The sequence below is a fragment of the Micromys minutus genome (assembly GCF_963924665.1).
Source record: "Micromys minutus genome assembly, chromosome: 9".
Lineage (NCBI taxonomy): Eukaryota > Metazoa > Chordata > Mammalia > Rodentia > Muridae > Micromys > Micromys minutus.
Genome location: NC_137978.1, coordinates 64,027,173 through 64,048,135, shown reverse-complemented (window position 1 = coordinate 64,048,135; position 20,963 = coordinate 64,027,173). Strand labels below are relative to the sequence as shown.

At 54.1% G+C, this 20,963-nt stretch overlaps 1 protein-coding gene across 3 annotated transcripts in view; it reads right to left on the bottom strand.

The window, feature by feature from the left end:
• Positions 1-482: 482 nt before the first annotated feature.
• The window catches only part of PLEKHG5 (pleckstrin homology and RhoGEF domain containing G5), a 38,561-nt gene continuing 18,080 nt past the window's right edge, over positions 483-20,963 (bottom strand). For 2 of the 3 annotated variants that reach the window (XM_080921364.1, XM_080921363.1), the window contains exons 3-22: positions 10,312-10,441; positions 9,663-9,765; positions 9,281-9,341; positions 8,876-8,967; positions 8,406-8,542; positions 7,981-8,129; positions 6,705-6,914; positions 6,427-6,618; positions 6,104-6,199; positions 5,487-5,537; positions 5,117-5,266; positions 4,727-4,837; positions 4,483-4,632; positions 4,273-4,410; positions 4,032-4,151; positions 3,035-3,167; positions 2,832-2,947; positions 2,571-2,749; positions 1,256-2,023; positions 483-985 (exon numbers count right to left, since the gene is read on the bottom strand). In XM_080921364.1, coding sequence (XP_080777490.1) covers positions 976-985; positions 1,256-2,023; positions 2,571-2,749; positions 2,832-2,947; positions 3,035-3,167; positions 4,032-4,151; positions 4,273-4,410; positions 4,483-4,632; positions 4,727-4,837; positions 5,117-5,266; positions 5,487-5,537; positions 6,104-6,199; positions 6,427-6,618; positions 6,705-6,914; positions 7,981-8,129; positions 8,406-8,542; positions 8,876-8,967; positions 9,281-9,341; positions 9,663-9,765; positions 10,312-10,441 — 3,096 coding nt within the window. In that variant the 3' untranslated portion in view covers positions 483-975. Of the gene's footprint in view, positions 986-1,255; positions 2,024-2,570; positions 2,750-2,831; positions 2,948-3,034; positions 3,168-4,031; positions 4,152-4,272; positions 4,411-4,482; positions 4,633-4,726; positions 4,838-5,116; positions 5,267-5,486; positions 5,538-6,103; positions 6,200-6,426; positions 6,619-6,704; positions 6,915-7,980; positions 8,130-8,405; positions 8,543-8,875; positions 8,968-9,280; positions 9,342-9,662; positions 9,766-10,311; positions 10,442-15,421; positions 15,548-20,963 lie in introns of those variants that run through there. The other variant, XM_080921362.1, reaches the window with a different exon arrangement.

Sequence of the window (20,963 nt, the reverse complement as noted above, 5' to 3'; positions counted from 1 at the left end):
GTGTGGTGCACACTGTGTGTACTGGAAGCTGATACACACAGGCTTTGCCCATAAAACTGCATTCTGATTCCACCCTGGGTCTAGCGCCAGCCCTGAGAAGCACTGCTTAGAGTCCAGAGCAAGTGACTTTTTTCGGGGTCTCAAGTACTTGGGATAGGGTGGGACACCCTAGGTAGAACACTTATATCTTCTGGAATATCAAGTTATGAGCGCTGGGATGGACAGAGCCATGAGTTCTAATGAATACCCGAAGATTCAGCAAGGACAGAGCCAGGAAGTTATCCCCTGGAGGTTTTAGCCCCCTTCCGGCTGTGGCAGCCAACAAGTGTGGTCTCCAAGAGTCCTGCATCTTTCACAGGGGCCCCATTACAGATGGTGAGACTCAGCCCCCAGCCCAGCCCACAGGAACAGGGAACGGAGCGCGTTTCAGAAGCACAGGACTCTTTCCAAGGGCTTATATACAAGTCTTTATAGAAGAGCCAAACTCAATAAATATGCAGCTTGACAGAGCCCAGCCCGAGCCTCAGAGGCCAGCATGATGGGGGGGGGGGGGGAGGATAGAGACTCATTTCATGAGTCCAAACGAAGGTGGTAGTGAGAGCCCAGCCTTGGAGCCCAGCCCAGAGATTCAGGGCTGGCATCAAGAGCAGAGGACAAGGGGCTGTCTGGGCAAGAGGGTGGAGCAGCCAAGGGCTAGAGCTCAAGAGGGCCCTTCTCCATTCCGTCCAGTCTGGCAAAGTGCAAATTGCCCTTGAGGTGATCCGTAACCATCCTGCCCGCCGCTCTGGCACACACGTGCACACACAAGGAGCAGAGAAGCAGGTGCTGTGCCCTCTGGGAGGCAGGCTCTCTGCTGTCCCCCAGCAGGGGTGGCCTTGGGGTCTCCTTGGTCTCCACACACTAGAGGCAGCAGTGAAGCAGGTGCTGTATCCCCAGAAGGCAGCGCTCTCCGCGGCACCCTTAGGGGTCTCCTGCTCACACCTCCCTGTAAGGGGTGGGGAGAAAGCCCATCCTTGGCTGGTGGCAATCGCAAAATGGTTCTAGCTAACCCTCCCCTCCACTGTAGTCCTCTCTTGGCTTCACTTTGGCCAGCCAGAGGTAGACCCGCCTGGCACCAGGGTAGGTCTAAAGCTCTTTTCCCATTCAACCTCCAAAGGCTGATACTTGCCGACATGGCTGTCACTACCCAGTACCAAGACTTGGTGTTACCCATGCCACCAGGGCCATCTGTCCCTCCCCTAGCCAAGTCACTCACGAGGCAGTGAGCGTAGAGTTAAGCAGTAGGGTGGTCCTGATCCGGTAGAGCTGGGCCAGGGTCAGCTTCCTGTGTTGAGCAGAGATCCCTGGGGGAGGCTCAGGCTGCACCCTGGGCACAGCCCCAGAAGGCATCTCTCTGAACCTCCTTCTGGCAGAATCTGCAGGTCCCCGAGCCATGTGGCTGGGTCTGTTCTCAGACTCTGACAACTGAGGGGCATGGCAGGGGCCACACACCCCTGGGCAATTCCAGCCGGGCCCACCTTCCTGAAGGGAGCTCCGAGTCCTAACCCCAGAGGCCACAGTGATCAGGCACAGTTCTGACAGGCTCCGACTGGGAGCCGGGGACTCAGCATGGGTGGCAGTTCCCGACAGTAATTGTAGGAGGCTAGCCTCAGATTTGGACTTGAGCAGGTGGGGCAGGCGAGGGAGCAGCTGAACAGGAGTCCGACGGCGGAGGCGGGGTGAGGGCTGGGGTGAGGGGGTCTGAGGCACAGGTACTGGCTCGACCACAGGGTGCGGAGCCGCAAAGTCTTGAAGGGAGGTGGGGGACAGGGTGCCATAGGCCGAGTCCATGGAGCAGGAGCGGGCGTCCACGGGGCCCAGGGGCAGCAGCTCGCTGGTGGGAGTGATGGACGAAGTAGTGTTACTAAGAGAGGCCTCATCCGACTGGGAACTGAAGGGACCGCGGTCAAACTCGGGGGAAGACGGTGTCTCCCCAGGCTCTACCACAACCATGGCCAGGGTCTCAGTGGAACCATCTGAGGCACTGTGGGGGACAGAAGGAGAGTCAGAAAGCCAGGTATCTCCTCAGTGCCAGGACTGTAGCAGGAGACAGAGCTATCCCGACGCTCCTACTGAGTTCACACCATCCCACTGGTCAGAGCGCAATCCCTATCTGTGTCCTGAAGGTCCCTGTTGAATGTTTATTCTCTGTGTGTGACCTGGTCTGGGTATGTAGTCCTGGAGCTCACTACAGAGACCAAGCTGGCTTCAAACTTGGCAATCCTTCTGCCTCCACCTCTCGAGTTTTGGAATGGGAATACAGCAAGTACCTTAGTTTGCTGGCTGGGTAGATTATATGTCATGTCTCCCCCCCCCCCATTTACCTATTTCTTTATTCACTTTATATAGATCTCTGCCCCCACCTCCTCCTACCCTCCTTCACAGTCCCTCCATGTTTACTTCTCTTTGAGTCAAGTTGTTACTTTGTTGTCCCGGCCCGCGTAAAAAGGTAATCTTCCTGCCTCTGCTCTCGAGTCCTGGGGTTCCAGGCACCAGGCCCAAGTTCACCGTTCAGTCTTGAGTAAACATACCGAGGCTCAGAGTCGGGGCTGTTGCCGCTCTTTCTAAGGATGGTGGGGGAGCTAGCAGCTGAGGTACCGCTTTCTTCACCGTCCTCCTGCTCATCTTCCTCCTCTTCCAGGCTCTGCAGGTGCTGGCTGCTCGGATGCTCCTGTGCACAGCTCTGTGCACGCAGCTGCTGCAGTTGGTTCTGCAGATTGAGTGGCCACACAGCATGAGCCGGGTGCAACAGCCCTTCTGCCCTACACCCCTGTGGCATCCTGCTCTCTCACCTGTGCGTTGTAAATAGTGTCCATCCAGCTCCGGCACAAGGCCTGGCTGCTGGCCTGGAATGTGTAGGCCCCCACAGCACTGTGGAATTCATTTAGGTAGATGAGGAGGAAGGAGCCTGGTCACAGAAAGGTCCAGTCAGTATTGGCCCCTGCCCACGGCGGCCCCGTGGCAGGGGGGGGGGGGGCGGCGCAGAATTCCGTACCAGGGTCTCGAAGCTCCCGGCATACAATCTTGTCCACCAGGAGTGGCGGTCTGATGACCTTCGTCCTCTCCGCTTTCTTCACAGCCTTGGTCACCAGGAGCAGATCAGTGAACAGGAAACAGTACACGTCTATCTGTGGTGGGGAAGACGGAATCACAGAGTCAGCAACAGGAGGATCCCGGGGATAGGTGTAAACCTGTTGTTTTGTTTTTACTGATGTGCTTAAAGGTGTTTTATAGCCTTCATTTTTACGTATGTGGCTGTCTGTCTGCATGTATGTTTCATGTGCACATCCCGTGTCGTGGACTAGAGTTACCATGTAGATGTGGAACTGAACCCAGGCAAGCATTTACCTGCCTGGTAAACAGCAAGATTCTCAATAGCAAGTTTCTGAGGAGCTCTTGGCTTTGCATAATATGTTGTTACCTGTCACCTTCAAGAGTTGTGACCCTGCTACTGTCCTCTGTAAATTTTAAGTGGGCATTCATTCTATGCGATTGGTCACCTGCTCGTAGGTCACCATGCTGGCTAGTTTCTTTATCATTTTGATTCAAGCTAGAGTCATCTAGGAAGAAGGACCCGCAACTGAGACTAATACTTCCTCCATCAGATTAGTCTGTAGACCAATCTCTGGGTCATTTTCATAATTAGAGTTTGATGTGAGGGCGCAGCCCACTAGGCAATGCCATCTCTGGGTCGCTGGCCCCAGGTTGTGTAAGAAAGCAGGCCTCGCAAACCAGTAAGAAGCAATCCACCATGGCCGCTGCTGTGGTTCCTGCCTCTGGAATCCTGCTCTGCTCTTTCCTACCCAAATTGCTTTGGACCATGGTGTCTTTATCCTATCGACATCAACGGAAAGCTAAACTAGGGCAGTTACGGTGTTAACTAACCGGTCAGTTACGGACCACGGACTGAGGCCCAGGAGAGCCTCAGGAAGGATGGAAACCCTACAGAGAGCAAGTGGAACAAGGCTGTAGGGTGGGTGTCCTGGGGTCACCTTGCTATCTCTCCCCTCCTTCATCCTCAGGCTTCCTTCCAGCAGCAGCTGTCGAGTCTCTTCAGGAGAGGTGCCAGGCATGGGTGCTGTCAGATCCAGATGTAGAAATTCCTTCAGGAGCTTTAGATGGGAGAGCAGGCGTCAGGCGCGAAACCTGGGTCCACCAGGAGAGATCTGCAGCACCCTCCCACCCCCACCCCAACAACCTGTGGTTCCAGAACACCAGTCACTCAGGGCTCACCTTATCCACCTCGTCGTTGCTGCCCTCCACAACCTCGTAGGCGTCAATCCGGCTCACCACCCCCGCCAGACGCTGCCGCTCCTGCCGCTGCCGCATACATGTGTTCACGTGGTGTATGAAGCGTTCTGCAGAGCTGATCTGAGGACAGGTGATGGGGTTTAGGATCTGGGAGAGATGGAGCCTAGGACATTCTGCTCACATTCAGGTTACCATGGTGATGATGGCTTCCTTGGCGCGGGGCTCATCCGTCTTCCTCAGCACAGACTTGAGCAGCAGTGGGTATTTGGTGAGCCGCTGGTGGGGCTTGGCCAGCATGTCGCTCAGCTTCAGCCGTTGGCACTGTTGGTGCTTCTCCGCCCACTGTGGGGAGTGGAGCTCAGTCCTAACCTTGCCCCCCCAGGACCCACCTATCCAATTGTGCCCAAGGTCTTGCGCCCAAACTCCAGGCCCTCACCGTGACATATGCGCGGAACAGATCGTTGTCACGCAGCAGGCCACGCATGTACTCCATGCAGCCCTCCTCCTCCGTACAGTATCTGATGTATGGCTTGAAGAGAGAGCCGAACTGGCCCGAGGCAAACAATAAAATAGCACTGGTTACCTCTGGATTCTAGGGGTTCCAGGGATTCCCATACCACCCCAGCGAGGAAGCCTTTCCAGGAGAGTATTCTAAGCCTCAGAGAGTGCCACTCCCCGTAGTCAGGTGGCAAGGACTCAAACCCAGGTCACCAACACCTACTACTTCCTCTCCCGGCAATAGAGGTAACCTGGTGTTAAGGTCAGTGGAAACTAGATGGGCCGGCAAGATCCAGCCCTGGGAGTTTTTCCACGGCCTTGCCCATACCATCTTGAAGCCTTTGAGAAAGTCGCTGGGCTGCAGGAGCGCCCGCGTCCGCCGCGCCTTCTCTAACACCGGCACCATCACGCTGCCCCACAGCCCGCGGTGCAGCCGGACGATCTCGGGGATGTTGCTGAACAAGCGTTCAGCCTCCACCTGGGCCAAAGGAAGTGTGGGTTGGCTCCACCCCGGCCCACCCACTCCTCCCGGTCAGCCCCGCCCAAGCCCCGCCCCTCCCCGTCACCTCACAGACCAGGTATCTAGTACCCGCCCCTCTCCCGCCCCCCAGCTAGGCCCCGCCTCCTTCCTAGTACCTTCTCCCCCCCCCCCCCCACCCCCCCCCCCCCCCCCGCCGCCGCCCCAGGCCAGGTCGCACCTCACACAGGAGCCCGGAATCTTGCAGGTTAAGAAGGCAACACAGGAACAGCTGTGGTGGGAGGGGACACTGCAGCAGGGTCGTGTAGGGGTGGCATCCCGGCCCAGAAGTCCTTCCCAGACTCTTAGCTACCCCTTCTCCGGAAGGCCCATAAGCACCCAGAAATAGAGTGTGTTTGGACCTCTACACTCCAACCCTCCCATGGCCCAACTGAGGGAGGGGTCACCCTGACTTGTTCCATCAGGTGGAGAGCTGGGGTGAATGTCTTCCCAGCACACCTGGGTCACCTCTGACCCGGTTTTGCCTCTGTTCAGGAAACTCTTTGCAGGAAGCCAAGGCCAAGTGCTGCTACTACTACCTCTCCAGCTGAAATCCCCTAAGTGTTATCCATTCTGTCCCCCCCCACGGTGGCTCCTAAGAATCTGACCTACAGCAGGTGTTCAGCATCAGCACCTGAGTTAACCAGCGTCACCCCACCAACAAGCCGAAGCCCCCTCCCAGGCACTTGAAGGAATCCCCACTTTCAAACACTGCCAGGAGAGCCCAGCTTAGCTGAAGGCTCACACAGTTGGCCTGTGCACGTAAAGAGCAACATGGGTCCGGGGTCCCACACTCACATTGGTGATCACGCGTAGCTTCCGGATGTAGGAGACTTCTGTGTGCAGGAGCTCCCACACTGCCTCCTGCTGGTGGCACTGCCGGCGGGTTAGCTTCTAGAGGGAGGGCGGGTACCTGGTTAGCCAGTAGCCTTGGGTGTGTGGAGACAGGGTGTGCAAACAGCATGCAACCTCCTTATCTTCATGATAGGAACACAGAGATGTGCAGGGGAAGGCCACCCTCCCCGGTACATTATGACTGTCAAGATATCGATGACACTACCAGAGTAGGCCTCCTCTACCATTAAACCAGCCAAGCGGGGTGTTTTCCTAGCTACACCGACCTCATGGCCATCAATGAGCTCCCTCCAGCTGTCCTCCAGCCTCAGGCCTGAATTATCTTCATCCTCCTCATCATCTTCCTCTTCTTCCTCCCAGGAGTCGTGGTCAAAGCGCAGCCTCCTGGGCATCCGGGGCAGGCCAAAAAGGCTGTAGGCATGTAGTTTGCTCTCCAGCTGTTCCATCTTGTCTACCTCCTGAAAAGAGACCCAGGGGAAGGGGGAAGGTCAGGGTCTGGGTTAGCTAGCCGCTCTGCCCAGGCCGAGCCCATGGGGCTACATACCCGACCAAAGGCACTGGTGCTAGGGCTGGAGCTGAAGAAACCGCTGAAGCGGCTGGCTGCCCGGTTCTTCCAGCTCTCGTTGCTGCCACTGCTGGTGCCTCCGCTGCTGCCAACGGGCAGAGAACAGCTGGATGGTGCCGGGGGCTCCTGCCCAGGAATGCTCGCCTCCCCCAGGAACTCAGACATGTTCTTGCGACGGCGGCCAGGGGCCTGAGCAGGGACGAATGGTCAAGTGCAGTTCCTACCAGCCTCACAGCTCCACACCAGGGTTTCGAGAACCTCAGATCAACCAAGCAGGCAAAAGGGCCTCCCAGATGTTCACACAGGTTCATCTACCTGAACTACTGCCCCAGACCACTTGGCTATAAGCAGGAAATGGCAGAAACTCAGTCACACACACACCCCACCCTGTGGCACCTACAAACAGAGCTTCAAAAGGTCCCACTGGGGCTGGAGAGATGGCTCAGCAGTTAAGAGCAAAAAGCACTGGCTGCTCTTGCAAAGGACCAGGGTCTGGTTCCCACTCTCTAGGTGGGAACTCTCAACTGTCGGTAATAACACGACTGCTACAGATCTGATGCTCTGTCAGAGCCCCCAAGGGCACTGCATGTAGAAGTACACATATATACATACGTGCAAGCAAACCATTCACATACATTAAAAGTTTTTTGAAAGTTTAATGCCTAAAAACAAAAGAAGAGAAAGAAAAAGAAAGACTCAGGTGGCCAAGTGCACACTGGAGTTCAAGACCAGCCTGGTCTACAGAGCGAGTTCCAGGACAGCCAAAACTATACAAAAAAAAAAAAAAAAAAAAAAAAAACAACAACAACAAACAAAAAACACTCTGTCTCAACCATCCCATTCAAAACAACAAACAAACCACAAAACTGAAGTATGGTGGGGCATGCCTTTAATCTCATCTCTTGGGAGGTCAAAGTCATAGAGTTCCAAGACAGCCAAGGTTACACAGTGACCCTCCCCACCCCCCCACCCAACCCCCACACACACACACGCACACACAGAAAAGAAAGGAAGAAGAGACAAGATCCATGAAACATTCCCTCCTATAGGTGAGACATTTTCTGCTCCTTTACTGTCCCACAGATAAACATGTCCATATGCCGATTCCCTGGGACAAATCTCATCATCTTAGAGTTACATACAGAGAGACTGAGGTCCTCACAGACAACCACGACCTCGAAGAATCCAGGATGACTCTTCCTTGAGGAGGCTCCCTGCCCTACCCACACCCCAACAGGCCCTTCTTCCTGCTCACCAAGATGTCCAGACTGCTCTCTCGGCGGCTCTGAGGGTCCAAGCGTTCCGACACAGGGGCCCCAGCACCACTGGGCCTCAGGGCTGGCAGACTGAGGGACTTGGAATCCTTTACTCCCTGCTCCACCTTGCCCTCGTCCCCTGGCTTGGCTAGGGTGGCATGTTGGGGGGGACAAGAAGTCCTCAGTGCCCAAGTATGAAAAACAGAGGGCCCTCAGTCCCCACTCCCCTGAGGATTCAAGTCTAGGCCCAGTAACTCTCCCTGGGAGCCCCACCCTGCCAGCACAAGCCACCAGTGCCCAGCAAAACACCTGTATGCTAATGAGCCTGCTCAGGAGTATAGCCAATGGGAACCTGAGCCCAGGAAGGGCTCTGCATCCAGGAGGCCCCAACCATCCCACCCATGGGGCCTGCGGCTCTGCTCACCTTTGACCCGCAGGTAGTGTCCTCCAAACCTGTAGGCCTCGAAGGTGAGGGACAAGGGTGTGTTGGATTGATCCAGGTAGATATCAACTTTGCCCAGCGCGATGCCCTTCCTCTCAAACACAGGCAGCAACACCTCCCTGCACCCCAGGAAGGAATGTCTTAGGAGGACAATCATTTGGTTCCCCAGCCCACCCAAACACAGCTCCAGAAAAGCAGCACATGCATCACACACACACACACACACACACACACACACACACACACACACACACACAGAGAAGCTGTCCCCAGGGCTTTATAAGTCTCTCTCAGGCATGACTGTATGGTCAAGATTAGAACACAGTGTGCCTTGTAAAGGTGTGACAGCCACGCAGGCCTGCCCACAGTGGACATATACACACCCCTGGAGAGACTGGAAACCCTGACCAACGAGCCATATCTGTCCTTCCCACTTCCTCTTCAAGCCCTACCCCAGGGACTTCTTCTTCATGGCTGGCACAATTTCTGTTTCGATGTCCACGTTCAGGTCAAATTTCAAGGTGAAGCACTCCTTGCTTGGGTCCTGAGAGGACACCAGACTGTTACCTTCTTCACTGTCACTGTCCAGATGAAAATCCCAACTGGGAGGGGAAGGCCAGAGATCTCCCCAGCCAAACTCCTTGAGAGGTTCCTGCCTGGGAAGTTCCTGCCCACCTCCCGACTTGGACAATTTGGCAGCTCTGAGCTGAAGGGTACGGAGGCAAGGGAGGGACATGCTCACTCCAGACCCCATCCCTAGAGTTCAGAGCAGGGAGACTAGCCTCAGGAGAGGAAAGGGCCTGGAAGAGATAGGGGCTTTTGGGGAGCCAAGGTCGTTAGCCCTCCTGGTTCCTTACATCTGTGTGCCTCCTCCTTGCTTTCTTCTTAGAGATCTTTAGGCCGGTGCTCTTCCGGTCCCTGCAGGGAAGCAGATGCTGAGGTGCTGGTGGGTCCTCACCAGTGTGGGATGTTAGGCTCCCCACCCCTCATCAACTGGAAACAGGATGCCTTCTACCCTGCTTGTTGCCTGTGTGGGACTGTCCGCCCTCTGGTGGCCAAGAGTGGAGTCGCACACAGTGGTTAACTAGTTCAGATAGGAGCCAGTCAGGCTTGTCGGCCTCATCTGGCAGTTTCAGGGGTGCAGAGGGTCCACCATCGGTCCTCTGGAGGAGGACACTAAAATCCGTGGTCCCCGGTCTCACTCCTAGGGCGGTAGCTCTGCCCATGGACCACACCTACCCCTTTCCATCGGTATAGCCTTCCTCTTCTTCCTCCAGGTCTACAGCAGGGCTGGTTCGTGGAGGACAGGACCGCGTGGAAACATTCCGGGCCAGGACAGAGCCTTTGGAGAAAGGGAGCAGAGGTCATGTCCCTGCTCCTGGTGTGGTCCATCCGTAGCCCTTAAATATGGCCTCCTGTAGAGGTATAAAGCCTGGGTCTCCCTAGCTCCTCTCTCCCCAGTGGTTCAAGCCCTTCTGTTCTGAAAATGGGATCTACCCTTATTATCCACCCCCCTCCCAGACCCCAAAGGATACAGGGTCTGTGAGGATACACATGTCATACCCCACCCCAAGTACAAACCCACCTGTAACCTTGTTACCTTTCTATAAGCATGAGGGTAAGAAGGCCATGGTTGTCCCAGACAGGGACCAAGTCCAAAGAGGCCTTCTTTAAGGCCTCCCCTCCCCCTCGGCATTGACCACAACTGAAGTCCCAGGAATCCTGGGGGAGTGGAGAGTCCCTTTGTCTCTCTTACCAGCTGGGAAAGGTGAAAGTTGGTCTGGGATAGCTCCTATGCAGCAGGAGGGGTTTCTAAATCCCTCTCCCAGTTCCCTCCACACACGGTGGATATCACATCCTCGCTGACCCAGGCTGGGTCCAGGTTTACCTTGTGGGGGCAGGTCAAACCGGACGTGCCCGTCATAATGCGCGGTGTTGTGGAACTTGCTGTCACAGGCCTCACACAGGTTGAGAGGCCCCCGGTGGTGCAGCTGCTGGCAGTCGGCATGATGGCACACCTGTGGGCGAAGGGTGGAGACGTGCGGTCAGGCTGGGCCGAAGACAGACAGACAGACAGACGTAACACTCAGACCACCACTCTGGTGATCCGCAGTCTTCTCTCACCAAGTTCCTTTTTTAAAAATATTATTTATGAAGATACTGTCACTGTCTTCAGACACACCAGAAGAGGGCGTCAGATCCCAACACAGACGGCTGTGAGCCACCATGTGGTTGCTGGGAATTGAACTCAGGACCTCTGGAAGAGCAGTCAGTGCTCTAACCGCTGAGCCATCTCCAGCCCCCCTGATAAGTATTCTATGCCTGGGTCCTCTGCTCTCAAGTCTATGGCCTGCCTGAGACTTGAATAATAGACCCTGGATTGTTAGGCCCAGCATGGAGCTACAGAGGAGTCTAAAGCATGCTGTGGCTGTCACTCACACACACACACACACACACACACACACACACACACACACACACACACCTCTGCCTGGTGACTTAGGCTTGTATTTACCATAGTTATCTATATGATGTATCTGTTCCTCCCCCTTCCTGGAGGGCTGTCAGCTTCTTAGCATCTAACTGCCAAGGGCTTAGCCACAATAGCCTGGCCCCAGAACAGGTCTACTTCACTTCCTGCTTTTTTCCATTTAAAAAAAAAAATTTTCCAGAAGCCAGCAAGAAGCCTATACGCTCCCACCTCCTGCAGCTGGGGCTTCCCATGATTGGCCCTGCTCCAATCTGCAGCCAGCTCTTCCTCCCAGATCTGCCCACACACCATCACCCCTGACTCCCATTTCCTGCAGGGTCAAGTTTCCCTCGGTGAGCAGGAGGCATCCCAGGGAAAAGCACAGCCTCTACACAGCTTCCAGGCAATTCCCCACACTCCCTGGCCAGGCCTTCTGACAAGCTGGGGTTGCAAGAGATTTCCCGTTTTGGGGTGGTGGTGCCAGATAGGATCTCACTCTATAATCCAGGGGCAGGCCTCAAACTCAGAGCAATCCTCCTGCCTCAGCCTCTCTAGTGATGGTATCACAGGGATGAGCCACCGTGCCTGACTCCCCCCAGTTCAGATCTTTAAATACTTGAGGCCTTCATAGAGTTGTAAGAATAGCATGCTGACATGCTTCCAACCTTGCGGATTCGGAGACACATCACATCTGCCTCCTCTCAGGCTTTCTCCTCAAGTCTACGGCGCAGAGAAGTCCCACACAGCCTGAGTCAACCAGAGCTCAGTAGGCAGGCAGCTAACCCTTCTCCTCCCGTCCTCAGTCGGGGTCTCATTAACTTACCTTGAACTTGTGATCCTCCTGTCTCTGGCCCTAAGGTAGCTAAGACCACAGGCCTGTTCCTCTCAGACCTCCCTTGCTCTGTAAGCCAGGCTGGCCTTGAACTCGAGAAACCTACCTGCCTCCCCCCTCCATGTGCTGGGATTCAAGGCCTGCACCATCACTGCCCAGATTTTGTTTGTTTTACATTTATAAAGTTTGCTGGGCAGTGGTGCATACACATTTGATCCCAGCACTTCAGAGGCAGGTGGATCTCTTGAGTTTGAGGCTAGCCTGGTCTACAGAGAGAGTTCCAGGACAGCCAGGGCTACACAGAGAGACCCTGTTTTGAAACGAGGCCCCCCCCCGCCCCAGAAAATATTTTGGAAGTTTTATTTTGTGTATGCCTATCTGCCTGCATGTATGTACATCATGTGAGCGTACATCCCAGGGAGACCAGAGGACATTCTCTGAGACCCTGGAACTGGAGTTGGAGAAGGCTGTGAGTCACCACATGGATGCTGGGAACTGAACCTGGGTCCTCTACAAGAACAGCTAGTGAGTGCTTTCAACCACTGAGCCATCTCTCTGGTCTAGCTTTTTTTTTTTTTTTTTTTTTAAATTACTCTGTGTAAGTGTGTGTAGATCAGAGAACCACCTTTAGTAATAATTTATCCATACTGTGAGTGTCAGGAATAGGTCATCAGCCTATGTCTGTAAACACTCTTACCAGCTCTCTCTCTCTCTCTCTCTCTCTCTCTCTCTCTGTGTCTGTCTGTCTGTCTGTGGGCAAAAAGGCCAGAAAAGAGCTTCAAGTTGGCAGTTTCAAGCCACCCAAAGTGGGTACCAGAAACTGCAGAGCTGCAGCAAGTGCTCTCCCAGTGAGCTATCAGCTCTCAAGCCCCTCCCGGGAGTTAAGGAAGACTCAGTGGCTCAGCCTTGATCTGTCATCTCTCCAGCTACCTCAAGGGCTTTCACAAACAAGATAGCTTGTGCCTGAATCAATCATTCCAGCCATGACTGGGAGTAGGTGTATGGATTTCCTTTTTCTTTGGGGGGGAGGGGTTTTGGCAGGAAAGGGAATTTTAAGATGGCCTTGTGTAACCCAAGCTGGCCTCCACCTCACTAGGTAGGTAAGGATGACCCCGAACTATGTCTCTGTTTTGTCTCTTTTGTTTTATATCATACATATCACTGCTCTGCCTACCCGAGTGTTTGTGTGTGCACCGCACGCACATGGTGTACACAGAGGCTAGAAGTAATGCTCCTTTACGAATGGAGTTCCGGGTGGTTGTAGGCTGCTACAGAAGTGCTGGGAATCAAACCCGTGTCTCTGGGAAGAGCAGCCATTGCTCCCAAAAGCTGAGTTAGTCTCTGCAGCTTCAACACTCACTGCTGTCCTGATGGTTTCTTGGACAGGCGACATCGGTAGCCTGCTAACTGGTCTCCTGTGCTCAGCCGGCTGTGAGCAGTCGGGGGAAGCCTGTAACTCTACTTCACTGCAAAAATGGAGGCTGCACCCCTGCAGGACGCGGCCTGCAACACTAACACCCCTGCAGGTCTTTCCTCCAAGTCTCTCCTCTGAACCTGTCTCCAGCCTTTCAATCTCCCTCTCTCTGCTGAATATTCCATGCACTCATCTTTCCTTTTAAAGATCTAATGTATGTGAATACACTGTCACTGTCTTCAGACACCAGAAGAAGACATTGGATCCCATCACAGAAGGTTGTGAGCCACCATGCAGGAACTGAACTCAGGACCTCTGGAAGAACAGTCAGTGCTCTTAACCGCTGAGCCATCTCTCCAGCCCAAGGAGTCACATTTTAATCTACTTCGTTCAAAGCCCTATCTTCAGGCTGTCAGTTTTTGTGGCCAGCGCCCTTACCCACCCAGCCACATTGCCAGCTCGATATTTGCGTAATTTATTAAAGATGCAAGTGGAGAGACAAAGGAGAGTGGCTGAGAGAGCAGAACAGAGGAAGAAGGTTTAGACAGCAGAGGGTGACTGAGAAGGGGGCGGGCAGGGAGGAAGAGGCAGCAGAAAGCCAGAGCTGCACTGAGTGGTTCTCCTCCTCTGCCAGGGGCTACACTGAGGTCACCTCTGTGTCACCTCCCTTCATCCTGGTTCTCCATTAGAGGGGTGTGAAGCTCAGAAAAGTAAACTGAGAAAGGGCCTGAAGCTTGTGTAACCTGATGCTAGACCCCACCCACTCACGTACACACCTCTACCAGGTATCAGACAAGGGAGAGGTGCATGGGGGAATGCAGACCCCGGTCAGCCTTGGGGGAGGGTGGGTTGCAGGAAGAAACCAATCTTAGTTTGACACTTGCCGTTTTGGGACCTTTGGACAGAAAAGGATCTGGACATACTACCAGCAGGTGGCCCACATGTCCCCAGGGTGAGGAGTGGGAGGGAGAGGAGATGACAGGAACTGGGTCCCAAGAGGGCCTGCAGAGGACTTTAAGACTCAGATTCCTGACAGCGGGTGGCCAAGACTTGGAAATATTTCCAGTTCCTGTTTTAATCTACTACAGATAAAGGCAGGAAAACACGTACCTACCATGAATCCCAGAGCCTGTAGAGAATGCCCTGCCTTTGCTGATTCTGGAGGAGCCCCCAGCTCTGAGTGTCTCCTTCCGACAATGATCTGGGGAGGCACCTGCTGCCCTTCAGCTGCCTTTTCCACAAACTCCCTAGTCCACCAGCCAGGCCAGGGCTCTCTCAGCCCCCTGCTGACTAAAATGGCTTCAGGCCGTCAATGCCAGGTGTGGCTACATTCCAGCCAAGCCAAGGTTCTGGTCTCAGTATGACAGAGTAGACACCAAGCTAAAGAGCTAAATTGACTGTCCCTGAGAAGGATCCTAATTAAGGGCCACAATTTTCCTTGTAATTAAGTCAACATAAAGACAGCACCTCAAGCGAGGGCCTTTAATCCTAGCACTCCAGAGGCAGAGGCAGGGAGAACTGTGAGTTCAAGGTCAGCCTGATATACACAGCAACTGAACCAGAGCTCCTATATGATGTAAGGATGACTTTCTGGAATTCCCAGGGAGGAGATCTGCAAGCTGAATTGAGGTTGAGGTTGGGCAGGGGACAGCCCTCTTGGATGTCTTCCTCTGACTTACATCCCCATTGCCCAAGTATCAGGGTCTTCTCAGCACTAAAGCAGGCTCACCCACATAGCTAGGTTCCCCTGGGCCTCTTTTCTTAGACTAGTGAACCCTTCCCATACTGTCCACCAAATCTACCTCTGTAGGTAGTGGTACACTATTGTGGGAGAAGCCCAACAGGTCCAAGGGGAAGTTCCTCACAAATACAGAGAGGGACAACACATGGACACAGCCACCTCCCTCCGTTCCACGGAACGGAATGGAGCCCTGGAAGACAGGCTCTTCCTTCACACGGAGCTGAGAGAAAAGGCAGGAGAAGCAGAGGCTGAGTAGCTGAGGGTGTAGGACAGAGGAAGGAAAGGGGGAGGGGTGGCTTGGGCCCCACAGGTGTGTCCGGAGTCAATGGACAAAAGGCTCAGAAGTTGAGGGGCGTCTCTGCTGCCCAGCTTCTTAGCCCCAAGGTGAAGACCCCCCTCAAGTTTCATTCCCACCCTGGGCTGTATGCTGCAGTCTAGACAGAGGCTTAGCCACTCTGGGCCCCTGGGGTGAGGGTCAGAGAGGATCAAGTTAAGTTATGCACACCACCCACTAGGCTTTGGAGCACCCATGTCCCCCTACCTGGCTCTCGCTGTTTCGAGTATGACCCCCGACCCAGAGGGACTGGGAATCTGGAGAGGGTAGCTCCGAGTTGGGCCTGGCTGCCGCTCGGCGCCCGGAGACGCCCGGTCCTGTCCCCATGGTGGCCAGAGGAAGCGAAGGTCTGCCGTCTGCACTGCGCTAGGGACAAAGCTCAGAGCCCCGCTTCCTGCCATTGTGCAGTTGCGCCTGAGGGGGAGGAGGGGACTGGGATAGTGACACCCCTCGGAACCCCAGCCACTCCCAGCCTGGGCTACTCAAGCCAGAATACAGACTGGAAGCCCAGCTTTGGAGCCTTAACCCCGTGCTTCTCCATACTAGGGGTCCCAGACGCCACACAGGAGGGGCGCAGCTGGTTTAAGGGTTAACTTCCTTGGGATTCTAGGACGCTGCCTGCCACACACCAGAGGAAAATTCTCTTTGCAGGTCTCAAGCATCCTGTTGTTGAAGCTCACGTGGGCCCCAAGCAAAGCCCTGCAAACACCCCGCCTCCCCATACCCCACGTAAGAGTCTTGGGATCTGCTCTAGTGGCTGAGGTAGGGACTTGAATGGAACACCCGACTTGGGAGAGAATCGAAACGTGGGGAGAGGGTTAGTAGGAAAAGGTAAAGGACCTGGCTGTCCCCTGGGAATTGGGCCAGTAAAATCCCTAAGTCAGGCAGGCCTTTGCAGGTAACTGGTATCACCACTAGGCTGGGTCCTGGCCACCAGAGGGCGCTCAGCACTACCCGAAGAGCCACCCTGTCGGGATTGGGTGGGGCTGTCTCCAGTGAGGTTATCAAAGGGGAGAGCCACCTTATCCCCTTCCATCTCCTACAGTTAATACAGACGTACAAAGAAGCATACAGTCATATTGGTTAAAGCCAGACTGGTTTGTGACATGACCCAAAACCGCTGATCTGCCTGCATCTCCACTAAGCTGTGATTACCACGGGGATGGCTATTCTGGGCTGTCAACTTGACTACATGTGGAGCGAGCTATAATCGAGAAATGGAGGGCACACCTGGGAGAGATTTTTCTGCTTGATTTGAAGTGGGTGAATCCACCTCTAGTCTGGACCTTTGAGGTGGGGAGACACACATCTTTGATCCAGACCTTGAGGTGGGGAGACACTGGTCTTTAATTCGCATCTTAAGGGGGAAAGACACACCTTTCACCTGAGCCACACCCTCTGCTGAAGCCTATCTAAAGGCAGGAAGGAGGAAGCTTTTGAGCTCTACCTGCTTGCCCTGGCCTTTCTAGCACATCTACTCCTTCACTGGCATGGAAACCCATTTCTCTGGGATTCTTGCGTCTACTGAAGACCAGCTGAGTCATCCAGCCTTATGTAGTGAGCAACTTCTCCATTCTTAGACTTTCTGTTCGGCAGTCTGTAAAGCCATTCCAATAAATCTCTTATATGTATGTAAGTGTATATATTTACACATACACACACAGAGAGATTCACTCTGGAAACTGCACTACTCTAGAGAACCCTAGTAACCTGAAGCTGCTTTGCATGCTTCTTGGACCTGAGCTTGAGGCAAACCCTCTTCCAGTGGAGCTAGAGCCAAGCCTCGTTTTGTTTTTGGAGATAGCCAAGGCTGGCCTTGAATTTTAGGCAGTTCTACCTCAGCCTCCTAGGTGCTGGGATTACAGGAGTGAGCATGCCTCAACACCGCCTTCTGACTCAGGTTGTGGAATGACCTCCGTGGACATTCCTCAGGACCATGTAAGGGGCATAAGCCATCAGCGGCACACCTACCCCCCATACAACAGGAAGCAGGGACTTCTCAGAGGGCTTTCAGTAATTAAGCTTAGACTTCAAGAGCTACCCTCTGGGCTGGGGAGATGGCTCCACAGTTAAGTGCACTGGCTGCTCTTCCAAAGGTCCTGAGTTCAATTCCCGGCAACCACATGGTGGCTCACAACCATCTGTAATGGGATCTGATGCCCTCACCCGGAGGCTAGGTCACTCACCGTTGACAATACAAGTAACTCCCCTGAAAACTAAAATTTCTTATTTTTTAAAAAAATCCACCATAGCCTTGTTCTGTCTTCATGTCCTGGCTGGTCTCATGTGGCCTTCTGGCTGATGTCCCTATGGCTCCCCATGCTCAGACCCCTCACCCCCCATGCTGTATCCAGAACTGTATGTGCTCAACTTTCAAATGGTTGGCACTGGGCCCCAAACCTACCTCCCCAAAGAGCTCTCACAATAACCCCTCAGCCTCCCTCTTGAGTCCCTAGTGTTGAATTAATTCCTTCTAGGCTTTCTAATCACCATCACTCCTCTCAGCCAGAGGCCAGTGCCCTTAGTGTCTGGCTCACTCTGTGTCCTCAGCCTTCAGGAGGGTCCTGGCCCACACGCAGGAGCATCAGAGGAACAAATGAAGGGAAGGGAAGGCGCTTCGGCGGTGGGAGTTCTTCAGGAGGGAATCTCCCCTGCCTCCAAGCGCCAACACAGCCTTCCCCTCTTCCTGGAACCTGGGTGTGACCAGACAGGTGAGTGTTCATTCAGATGGTCCTCTGCCTCTGTAACTACTGCTTTCCCGAGTCTCCCCAACTTCCAACTCCACTCTCCTCAGAGAGGCAGAAGAGGAGACGATGATTGCCCCCCCACCTTAACAGGGAGAAGTTAAGCCTTGAGGCTGCGGGTAGCCCCAAGGTCGTCAGTCCACAGTGGCCGAATGCACATCTGTGACAGGAGCCTCTGCCCATCTTTCTCTCTGGCACAGTATAGGGCTGGGAAACTGGCACAGGCTAAGTGGTAGACAACAGGGTCTTGAGGAACACTTTGAGGAGGAGAGGGCAGAGTTCAAAGGCAGCTTGGAGAAAATCCTACCAGTATGGGGTAACTGAGTCCCAGCAAGCAAAGTTCACAGGCACCAGGAAGGACTTCTGAGAGATTGGGCTCTGGTAGTGAGAAGTGTTTTAGTGGGGGTGGAGGCTGCTGCTTAGGGGACCAAGGCCCTGCAGCCCCCCAGAATGTAGAGTAAAGGAAGTGACAGAATGGGGGAGAGGAAAAGTGCCCTGGCCCCTCCCACAGAGGGGAAATGCCTCCCACCTAACAGGCCGGCAAGGAGCTGAGCAGACCTGAGGTCCTAGCCTCTCACTGCTGGGGAGGGGGCCCCTCTCTAGTCTAGCCTAGCTCCAGAGTGAGTCAGGACTGCCTTGTGGAAACTGATACCCAGAAACTAGATGCTGAAGTTAATGAATAATGGAGTCCCAAGGCACCCCTCAGTTGAGCCCCTCCCAAGCCCCCGCCCCAGTTAGACTCTTCCCCCCAACCCAAGACTTTTTTCTCAACTCCAGAAAGTTATAGGATTCTGGGGATACCCATGGTCCGCACAGGGCAAACCTGGAGAGTAATTCTGGGTCCAGTAGGAGCTACAAATCTGGGGCAAGAGCCAGAGCCAGCTCAGTGACCGGCCCACAGCCGATGACCAGTCCTGAGATAGCATCTGGGGCTTCTTGTCTGAAAGACACACTTGCCCTAGGCTTCTCTAGCAGGGCTGGGCTCCCCTGAGAGATGGCTCATGGCTCTGCCAGCCACCTCAGATATCCAAGGGTGGAGCCTGCATGCGTGGGCAGGCTAGCCAGGGTGGGGTGGCTCTGCCAGGCGGCTCTCAAAGCTGCAGGCGGCTCATGAGCCTCCCTCCTCCTTTCCCTTGGTCTGGGCCTCACCCCATTTTCCTGTGGGTCTCCAGACCTGACCTAGGACAGATGGCACAGAACCAGAAGCTTGTCTACAGGCTCCTTCCTCTTAAGGGTCCCCGCTGGGATACAGAGCTAAAAAGGAAGAAGGGGCAGTAGTCTGTGAATCCTGCCCCCTGAGGGTAGCTCCTGAAACTCTCTGGGTGCCTGCTTCCCTGTGGCATTCAGAAGGCTCAGGGGGAGGAAGCTGAGAAGCTTCTGTGCCCCACCTCCCTCTGCTCTTCCCCAATGGCGGTGATCTCCTCACCTCACCGGTGAGAAAGAAGCACAAGGCACTCCTAGAAAGTGCCGTATGAGAACAGCTTCTGCATCCTAGTGGGTAATGAGCCTTGATGTGGGCCCAGAAATGGTAAATACCCAGGATCAAGGTCACTAAGGAAGGTCACCCAAGGAAGGTCACTAAGACATTTGTACGGCCTAGGAACCCTTCGTCCTCCATCCCCGTTTCCCACCAAGACTGGCCAGGGCCTCTCATGGGGCCCTTTTTCCCAGGCAGCTTGAAGCATAGCTTCGTATGCCCTCTGCTGGCCCCCAGGGACCTTTTAGGGATTCCCAGATATGGCGGGGTTGGAACAGCATCCTCCCAAGTACCCCAAAGGCCTAGGTCCCTGCAAGATCCTCCCCTGAGCCTCCACCCTCACTAGTCAACGGCCCCCACACAACCACAGACTCCTCATGGCCACAGAGTAGTGTTTAAACACGTGCCATCATTAAATAAATAGAGGGAATATCATCAGGACCCTCAGGAAAAAACTGTAGGCCTCATTGTGAGACTCCTTAACTTAGAATTCTGATATTTAACTCAGGGAGCCCCGCCCCAGGCATTCCTCAGTCTAGTGAGCCTCACCTAGGGACATGTGTCTCTTACAGGCCCAGACCAAGCTACACACATCCAACCCCAGAGATGCACAGAGCAAGGGGCAACAGCAGATACAGGCACTGTCTCAGGTGCCACCACCCATTGGGCTAAAACAGGATGATAATGGGTCACAGGGAAAGTCCTGCCCTTGAGCCAGACAGTGGCAGAAGACCAGGCGGTGGCTTTGGGGTACCGGTGAGCTAGGATCTTAGCTTTAGGGAGTGAACAGGAGGCTTCACTGTATATGAAGTGCATTCGATTACTACAGCATGGTCAATGTCACTGGTCATTCACCTGGGCTAGAGGACAGATCCGAGGGAGAGGAGGTGACAGGAAACAGTCCTGGCTGGAGGACCAGCCAGGGAACAAGGCAGAGGATGCCTGCAGCCTGAGCCCTAAACCAGGCTGATAGACAGCTCTTCTGAAACCGCCTGCCTTTCTCTGGGTCTCTTCGAAAAATAAAGATGTATTTATTTTTATTTGGAGTCCATGAGTATTTTACCTGTGTGCATGCATGTGCACCACAGGTGTGCTCAGTGCCCACAGAGGTCAGAAGAGGGTGTCAGCTCCCGTAGAACCGGAGTCACAGACAGCTGTGAGCTCCCATGCAGGCGCTGGGAACCTCTAGAAGAGCAGCCAGTGCTCTTAACCACCGAGGTGTCTATCCAGCCACCTTCCCGCTTTTTAAAGGGGGGTTTCATGACTTGACCCTGGCTGGCTTGAAACTTTCTATGTAGACTAGGGTGGCTTTGAACTCAAGAGTTCTCCCTTGTATCCTGAATGCTAGGATTAAAAGCATGTGTGCCCCCAAGCCTGGTCTTTTCTTTTTCTTCCTTTTTTTTCTCCCTTCCTTTTTTTTTTATGTGTATGAATATTTTAGCAGTACGTATATATATATGTATACTTACATACATATATATGCACCAAGTGTATACCTGGTGCTGGAGGTCAGATGGGGTGTTAGATG